The sequence below is a fragment of the Aspergillus clavatus genome, genomic scaffold (genome assembly GCF_000002715.2).
Source record: "Aspergillus clavatus NRRL 1 1099423829791 genomic scaffold, whole genome shotgun sequence".
In the NCBI taxonomy this organism is placed as follows: domain Eukaryota; kingdom Fungi; phylum Ascomycota; class Eurotiomycetes; order Eurotiales; family Aspergillaceae; genus Aspergillus; species Aspergillus clavatus.
In genome coordinates, this window is record NW_001517108.1 from 2515050 (window position 1) to 2524638 (window position 9589).

Consider the following 9589-nt stretch of genomic DNA (forward strand, 5'->3'; position numbering starts at 1 on the left):
GTCTTCTTGCTAATTACCATACCGTACATATATCTTCCTCACAACAATTACTCCTAAATTGACCAGATAGCTGTCCTCTGTCGCGGTTGCATGATTCTACACAGTAGGATGCCACTCTGATTGTATAGCACATGATCAGCACCCCTACTGGAGCGTCTGCGAGGCTACAATGCTGTGAGTGGCCTGAGGTGTCCAGGGTCTGTGATCGTCCGAGGGCCGTGCGAGTGCTGGCTGCTCATGCTGAGGATGGGAAGCTCAAGCTTTAAAACCGCTGATTCGGACTATCAGAGTATTCTTAACGGTCTTTCTAGAATTATGTGTACTTCAAATAGAATAGTAGTTACCTGATGAGAAATTCTGTAAACAGGCCCTCGCCACCCGTGCTTTGTTATCAATCTTCTTTCAGCAACAGACTCGAGAAACAAAGACAATCCAGCCTCCAGACGTCATAGCGTGGGATGGATAGAATACCTATGTACTCTGTACCTAGCTAGAGTCCTAGACAGGCCCAGCATATCCCAGTCTCCAACAGTAATTTATGTATTAGGTAACTTCCACATCATTTTCCTATTTCAGGCACTTTGCGTCGAGTTTCATTCTGGGAGTAGTCGCACAGTCAGCAGGGTGATCATTATCTACCCCTGGAACATTACAAGTCGAATATAGCCGTATGTATCCATACCGTCGCAAATATCCTTTGACCCCCAGCCGCTCATTTTACAGAAATCCTTACAAGATACGAAGACAACCAGAAGAGAACTAGAAAACGATGGAGTGAAGGGCAATCTTCTGCAGATAAACCGGATCAGTCCGGCATTCTATCTTGAGTGCTCTCTTATAAAAGTCATATCACATCACCCACTCCCAACAACGAATCTACGAGACCAGCGCCTCGACACAAGAGAAAGCTACTGGGAAAAGTGTATTTCAATGCCTGACCCGTAGTCTGGGGCCATCGGAACGTTTGTATGGAGTTACACTGTCTGGATCAAGAGACAGGCGCCAATCAGCATCTTGGATGAACCACCACACTCTGTTGGATCGAATAATCCAGAAGGGAGTTCATGCCAAAGAATGTTGGATGCATCGATGGAGTACGACAGAGTCAGGAGTCAGGACTCGAGCCATGTTTTGCCAAGTCTTCAGCAAGTCTGGGGTAGTCGGTTATCCCCATGCTGTGGACGGAAAGGAAGAGCCAGGAAGATGAGAAGCCAGGGAAAGGGATCTCTATTGAACTAGAACCAAGCCATGATCTCTAGCCTCATTGACAGGTGGACGCTGACAATAGCTGACAGTAATAGGGGGGTTACCAAATGATCCCCAAGTCCAAAGCCCAAACAGAGTCCGGAATCCGGATACAAAAGAGACCGTCAATGCCGAAGGAGCGATCCTGCTCCTAAGAATATTTGGTGCGCCGTCGATAGCTTCCCCTTAAAGATATCGTGGGGGAGGAAAATGCCCCCGGGTTTCCAGCAGCTAGAAGTAGAATCGCATTCGCAAGGCCTTCTTGTCACGGTAGCCAAGCTGTCGCTCGTTGGCTGCATCTGCCCGTCACCCTTCCTGGTTCCAAATCCACGATGGCTCTGCGTTGGCTGGTTGTGGTTCCATTCCAGTAGACAGTAAACAGTAGTTGGCCAGTCTGGGGCGGATTTGGCGCCGCGTTTTTTGAGTTTTGACCTCGTTTTCTTTTCTTTTTCGTTTCGTGGGGTTTGGGGGGGGGGGAAAGTCAAAGAGTCAGGCAAATAATGCGGAGCCTTCCGCCACCCACCTTGAGCATTTTCAGCCATCATCCATGGACATTGGCGAATTGGGGATCTTGGGAGTCTTGGGCCCCCAGTCCAAGCCTCCAAGTCCAAGGTCTAAGCGGATGGGGCTAACTCCGTAATCGATCCCATTCTGATCCATTTCCTGGGCCATTGATAAGTTAAATGAATATGGACCTAGTCACCTCATCCTCCGTACGTCCTAACTAACCGCGGAATGGAGTTAATCGAGATTAATTAGTAATTGAAAGACAGCTTGGTTAGACTATCTACCTATGAAATCCGATCTCTTGGTTGTTGCCGTTGCCAGTTGCCAATTTGCCATGACTGTATCCGTAGATAGGAATGTACTTGTAGTACCACGGGTTCAGCGGTTGAGGATCTTTGTCTGAAACGGCGGGGAGGCAATGGTCACGAGGTCGGAGTACTCCCCGAGAGCCAGTGACACTGGCACTGTGAGTTTGTGACTCAGTGACTTGGGACTTAGGACCGTAGGACAACTAAGTAAAGAACAGTAAGCTTGTCTCATTGATAATTGTCCAGTAACCAGTTACATCACTGGTGGGTATCGACTATCGACCGAAAAGGTATTGATCCTACAGGAATGGCGCTTTACTGCTTGGTGGCTTGTGCAGCGTGCATTCCGGTACACCTACTCACCGGTAATAATATGAGCTATCACCAATATCCCTGGTTGAGCCTCGATGTGATTGAGTATTACTCAGGCACGAGAACTAGATAGTCGACAAAATGATTTGAGGAATGAGGACCAAAAAAAAAAAACTTGCTTCAACAACGAGAAAGGATATTGTTGAGGATGTTGAACTAGGTACTGTGTAATATAATAATACATGGGGACGGACCAATAGCAGATCAAAGACGCCATGGGTATGCATAATCCACTGTTCATTATTGCCTGCAAGTGGCAATCTGCATAATTTCTGACCAGCCCTATGCCGATTGCCAGTCAACTGCCAAATGCTCAGTAGTGTTAGTAGTAGTACTACTCAGTAGATGGATAGTTCTGGTCAGGGAAGGTGTCTGTCTCATCGTAGTGATCGTAGACTCAACCTAGACTAATAATAAATACCAGAGACAATCCTGCAGAGAAAAGTGCACAGTACCAGGGTGATGAATCTCTATATTGCGAATGGTCTCAAAACGGACTGTGTTTTTTAGGGGATCGTGATGGGAATCAATAAATACCTCATGCGCTATAGATTAGCTTACACAATCAATGTGTCCTGTCTCTGTACGAGGCATTTCTCGTTTCAACATTCAATGGTGTGTATCTCGATAAATAACTACTCCGTAGGTACCTAGGTAGCTTCTGGTGATAATCATCCAAAGTGGAAACATCCAGGAACCTGGCCTGGTACGGATACTCCGATGTGAGGTGACAGAGGACAGAGGACAGGACGTATGATACATACCGTTACACCAGACAGTACCAGTTCCATACCGCAGCTTTCCCCGTGACTGGGGAAAAGAGTGGGGCGACACCTTGGCTCTGGCCCTGTCATGGCCCATGCTTTCCTCGGTGGAGTCACACTAACGAAGTGAGCGTGCCGGGTAGATCCACTTTTACTGCAATTACATGACGCGGATTGGCTGACCCTTGAGACCAAGGGCGTCTGTTGTTTCGTGGTTTATCCCGCGACAGTCGCAGCCTGTTCTGGGGTTAGGTCCTGGACTGACTAAGATGGGTTGTGATGACAATCCTCATCTTTCCTCTGAGGTATCGACAGAGGTATTATTACTACTACCTTATTATTAGTACTCCGTAGTAGTAGAACAGATGGCTCCCATTTGGAAAGGTATCCATTCTTCGCTTGAGTAATAATAGATAATTATTCCATTCTCCCATCCTCCTTTTTTTTCTCTGTACCTTCTATCGACCTACCTAAACTAGTCAAGACTCTCATCACTAACTGCTGTTGTAGCTTACGGAGAGTACTTGTGGCTTGGAGATAAACCTCGCACCTCTCGATTATTATTATTGTTGTTATGATTATTATTATTATCATTATCATTATTTCCAGTTCTATTACTTCTTGAACGACTACTCCCTTGTTTTGATTCTCTCAAATCTTCCCTCCATCTACTCTTTGCTGATGGAGCTGTTCCCACTCAACATTCTTATCAGCAATTGAGTCGCAGCTATCCAATATCCATAATCCACCACTTATCACTATCTCTCTCTCTCTCTCTCTCTCCATTCCCCATTCGGTTATCTCCGGCTTATCCAACCATTCAGCCCACTCCCCCCGGTTGTGTTGCATAACCTCTTGACCTCCCCATCCACCACCCCCCCAAAAAACACAAACACCAAGAACAGAGACAGAAGAAGAAGACCACCACCACCACCACCATCTCATCCGCTAGTCGAACGGTCCAAGAAGTCTTCCTCTGAATGAAGTAATCTCATCTTTGTCAATCTCCAGCTCAGTGAGTGTTGCTGTTACTTGTTACCCTGGTTCCTCGAAACCTTAACCCCTGCTGATACAAACGATGCTTCTCATCCACAGTTCGAGACCTTCATCCTTTCCCAGGCACCAGTTCGCCACCTCTCCCATCTCACATCTCGTCATCCATTTATCCATACGACAAAGCCTCAGTTCTTTTTAAACTTCACCTTCTTTTCTCCTTCGCTTTCTCTCCCACGCTTCTCAGAGCTGCTGTCATATTGCTGTGGGTGTTCCCGCCGCTTGATTCGTGTCCCCCCTCAACTGTACCACCATACCAGCCAGTCAACCTACACCCCCGACCTAAAGGGGGCATATTGATGCAATCCATCGGCAGAAGCTATTCAATCCAATTAATTATCCTAGAACTCGTGCTAACTCGATGGAATCGGCATGTGCAGTGATCAATGTTAAGCCGATCATCGTGTTGAACTGCTTATCGACCCACCGCCTAGACACAAGGCATCGTTATCGGAAGCAAGTCGGAGCTACATCTCCCGCGTGTTGAAGCATAAGCTCGACATTCATTTCCCCCTCCTTCCCCCCCCCCCCCCCCTCAAAAAAAAAATCAAATACCCCGATTTGCTGAAAGAAGATTACCATCTTCCATCCCTCATTCCATTATCAGAGAGCTGTGATTGGGATGTTACTGGACGACATGGTTGGTCAAGATCTGGGCAGTAGCCCCAAGTTAGAGAACCTCGCAAGTATCAGTGAGATACCCGGTGATCCGCCTGGTAAGTTGGTTGTCCATGCGTTCGAATCATCTAGTCCCCATATCTAATGCAGACGCCGTTGCCAGCGCCTGCTTCCAATAAGGAAAGCACCAAGAAGGGCGACACCAACGGTCAGCCGGTGGCCAATGCGAATATTCCGCCACCCAAGACGGACAAGCCTCGACCACATGTATGCACTACTTGTGGTCGATCCTTCGCTCGCTTGGAGCATCTGAAGCGCCATGAGCGGTCGCACACAAAGGAGAAGCCCTTTGAGTGTCCTGACTGCTCGCGCTGCTTTGCTCGTCGGGATCTTCTCCTTCGTCACCAGCAGAAGTTGCACATGACCACAACGCCGTCGTCGCGTCCAAGAAACGCGCGGCGAGAGAGCACAGGTGCCGCGGGCGCTGGGGCCAACCGCGTTCGCAAAAATTCCATCGCCAGCAACTCCACTAATGTGCGCCCTCGTGCCAATACCATCAGCCACATCGATGCGGCCGGTCTGGGTGTCCCCCCGGATCCCAACCCATCAGCTGGCGCCGCAGGGCATTCGGGCCATTCTTATCATCCGAGCATTGGCTCTGCATCAGTCAGTTCAAATATCGATTTCCATCGCGGTTACAGCGCAAGTCATCCCATCGCTAGTAGTCTTCCAAAGCTGGAGACGCATGGTTTACCCCTGGATTTCTCCGGAGGGCTTCGTACCGCCCCCGTCTATGGCAGCTTCGATCTCAGCATGGGAGACATGTTCATGAACCACGGGAGTACCATCAATCCAGCTCAACTCCACTTTGGTGGTTCTCCCCAAGCATATGGCAATGACTCGCCGTCTTCCCCGTTCATCCATAGCGCCCATCCCATGCATCCTCCCACGGATCCAATGATGGAGGACGAGTTCAGTTTCGATTGGATGAATGGGTTTGATCCGTCCATGCCGGCGCTCGGCCCGAGTAACGACTCTGCGATCGATGAGTCGTCTCCGTCCGCCATGAGCACAGGGAGCCAGAGCGGGATCAGCGAAGCCGTGATGGAAGGCGCCCATCGCTATTCAATCTCCTCCTCGGGCTGGCAAAACCCATTTCCGCCGCACTCCATGGCTCCTTCTAATCACTTTGCCGTTGACTATTCCTCCCCGACGTTTAATGATCTAGGCATTCCTCCTGAGACTGTGTCCCCCAAGTCCCTGATGGCACAGAACCCGTTTGCTGAGACCTATGCCACCCCTCCATCCATGACATCGGTTGGTCAGCCCATGTTGGCAGGGCATTCGCAGAGTATGTTTTCATCCTCTATGGCAACCAACGGTGAATCTCCTAATCCTCTCAACGTGCCTTTCGCGAACAGTGCCCTTCGAACTCACAATGCCCCAACCTCAACCGATACCTTTACAGACTCCACACGACAGGCATTACTAGCCAGCATGGCTTCGCCGACCGGTCCCAATCATCGAAAATACTCCCAGCCAGCAAGCAGTATGGTGCATTGCCGCGACTTATTCTCCCGTTCCGCCAACTTCAGCGGCACCCGCCAATTACCAAGCACCCCGGACATGCAGCGTTATATCTCGGCATACATCACGTACTACCACCCTCACAAGCCATTCCTTCATATCCCAACTCTCAACTTCCAAGCCCCCGAATATACGAACAATCTTCGAACGCCGAGCGGTCATCTGAATCTAAGTTCCACCGGTGTCGCTGGCGGCGGGGGTTGTCTCATCCTGTCCATGGCCGCGATTGGAGCCTTATACGAATTCGACATGGCGGCCTCCAAAGACTTATTCGAGGCCGCGAAGAAGATGATCCAACTGTACCTGGAGGAGCGCCGGAAAGCGGATATGTCCGCTGCCTTCTCCAGGTCGAACCCCGCTCGCGAGAATTCCGTGCACAACACTCCACTTTGGCTGGTCCAGGCCATGCTCCTCAATGTCACTTACGGACATACCTGCGGCGATAAGACCTCTGCGGATATCGCTAGCACCCACTGCGCGGCCCTCGTTAGTCTTGCTCGCGCTGCTGGGTTGACTCATCATATCGATGTCAAAGACCTTTCGCAGGATCATCTGAGTGCGGGTCTCGGTAGCCAATCCAGTCCGCGAGGAGCATCTGTCAGTCCTGATGACCGGAATATCCCATCTTCTGGACCGACCAAGGAACGGAAGGACTGGCTGGATTGGAAGATCGTTGAAGAACGCAAGCGAACCCTCTACGCCATCTTCACTCTTTCCAGTTTCCTCGTCTCGTCGTACAACCACCCCCCTGCGCTCACAAATTCGGAGATTCGCCTGGATCTCCCGTGTGAGGAAGATCTCTGGGCAGCAGAATCGCCTCAGGTATGGAAGAAGATGGGTGGGCCTTTGTCAGCGAAGAAAGGAGTGGCATTCTCGTCGGCTTTGACCACGCTTCTGACGGCCAGCCAGCGGGAGCAGACTCACGCGCCCTCGCCGTCAAATAATATCTTCAGCATGGTTTCGGCCGTGGATTCTGCCGGGGCGGACTTGAAACCAAGCACTTTCGGCTGCCTGGTGCTGATTTACGCTCTTCATAACTACATTTGGGAGACCCGTCAGCGCCACATGGGTCGGCAGTGGACGTCCCGCGAGACTGAAGCGATGCAAGCCCATATTGAACCCGCTTTGAGGGCGTGGCAGACGGCATGGGCCAGCAATCCAATCCACAGTTTAGAACGGCCCAATCCCTTTGGCGCAGGTCCTCTGTCCGCCGATAGCATCCCGTTGCTAGATCTAGCCTACGTCAGACTGTTCGTGAATCTTGGGCGAAGCAGAGAGGCTTTTTGGCAGCGGGACTGGATTGCCATGTCGGACGAACTCGCGCGCGGCACAGAGGCTTTCCCATATTCGGACGACATTCCTTCGGACGTGCTTGATCCGTCGATCACCCGGATGTCAAGTGAGCTGCACAACCGCCGCGACTCGATTGCCGACCTGGGTGTTGCAGATCTTGCAATCTCGAAGACTCCCACACAAGAACAACCCATGCAAACGTTGATGGGAGTGTATCGGCCGGGACAGTCTAGACGCGAGAAACACCTGCGCAAGGCTGCTTTCTATGCCGCCGACTCGATTTCCATGTCTGACCGACTCGGGACTACCTTTGCCGAATTTACGTGCCGAGAATTGCCCATCCAGTCCGCCATGTGCGCTTTCGACTGTGCGCAAGTCCTGGCGGAATGGATCGCGACCGTACAGGAACGGGTTGGCCCCTACTTGGGTGTGCTGGGCCGCGACGAGGTAGACTTGGCGCATGCGACGAACGTTATGCTTCTCGAAGAGGAGGATTGCAAGCTTCTGGAGAAGATCCGGGAAATACTAGCGAGCATCGAAAGCAAGATGCAGCGGGAAGTGCAGACCAACCCGACCATCTCGGCCTTGAATGTTCTGCAACGGCTTCCCAGTGTCGTCGAAGGAGGATATGGATGCAAGATTCTGATCGCAACAGCAAGCCTTCTCGATAGGGCTGCTGTCTGGCCAGGTTTGTTTTCACGCGCGTCTGACTTTGACTTCGACGATGGCTAATTTTTTCTTTACTAGTGACGAAACTGATGGCTCGGTCTCTCGAGGCACAAGCCATGCGGCTGAAAGAGCGGGCTGAGAACTCGGCAATTGGGATTCATTAGGGGATTTTCCCTTGAACGTTTTCTGACGTTGGAAACTTTGTTTGATGATCTGGTACACTGGAGTCAATTCCGAGTCCCGTTGCGGCATGATGCATATCACGAGAAATACCACTGGAGCCTGGAACCTGGAAATGGGCTTCGCGTCACCAAGTCATCTCTGTCTTGAGCCAGTGGAACAAAGAAAGTGATAGCCAGTCCACTCACCAATCTCCAACTTTCCTATCCCATCGCAACCAGCGTACCCACTGGGTCTTCATGGGGCCGACACGGCGTCTTCTGCATCCGAAGCCATCAATACCTTCCGAATGAACCGATGCGAGGATTCTTCTATAAAATGACTTCGCCTTGACCTGCTATGCTACCTACGACACCTACCGCTGTTCCATATTCTTCCATATACCCCCCCGTAACAGCGCCTTCTGCGAATGACTTCCCTCTACGTGGTGTGCAACATCCGAGCTCCGAGCTCCGAGCTCCAATGCAAGTGCACTTTTTCTCTCCACGCCCGCTGTGTCTTAGTCTCACAATCATCCCTAAGAACTGTACCTTTGCGCTGCTGCTGCTTTTTGTTGGCCGGATAACACTGTTACTTGTTTGCTTGTTTTTCTTTTGCTTCTTCCTTTTTTTTTCTTTTTTTTTATAATTTTCTTTTATCTTTGTACACCCCATGCCATGGTTTTTCACGATGTTACGAGGGCAATTGTGAAGGAACTGAGATACCCAGGTTCAAAGCTATTTGTGTTTCCACGACCGGATCCCGAGAAAGGACAAAGAAAGAGAAAAGAGTGCTTGAGGATACGATGGCGGGGAGCTGGCCCTGAGTTTAAATGATTTGATTGATGAGTTTGATGAGTGATTTGGTGTGCGTCCATGTCCATATATATTGTACTTGTTGTATATATTTGGTTCGAATGCTAGTGATATTCATTTTACTGGTCTTGCTTTTCTCCCCTCTTGTAACCGTAGAATATCTATCCATTGAAAGGGTCTTGCAAGTTGCAACGACATC

General features: G+C 50.2%; 1 protein-coding gene across 1 annotated transcript, besides 3 other annotated features; it reads left to right on the forward strand.

Annotated features, from left to right (window-relative positions):
* The first annotated feature begins 3752 nt into the window (after positions 1–3752).
* Positions 3753–3799: a microsatellite.
* Positions 3753–3800: a microsatellite.
* A 157-nt stretch (positions 3801–3957) lies between these two features.
* Positions 3958–3979: a microsatellite.
* A 907-nt stretch (positions 3980–4886) lies between these two features.
* amdX (putative C2H2 transcription factor (AmdX)) lies at positions 4887–8580 on the forward strand (the record flags this gene model as incomplete). The annotated part of the gene is made up of 3 exons (XM_001276000.1): positions 4887–4965; positions 5031–8435; positions 8495–8580. The coding sequence occupies 3 exons, from the start codon at positions 4887–4889 to the stop codon at positions 8578–8580; spliced, it is 3570 nt and encodes a 1189-aa protein (XP_001276001.1).
* Between the last annotated feature and the right edge of the window lie 1009 nt (positions 8581–9589).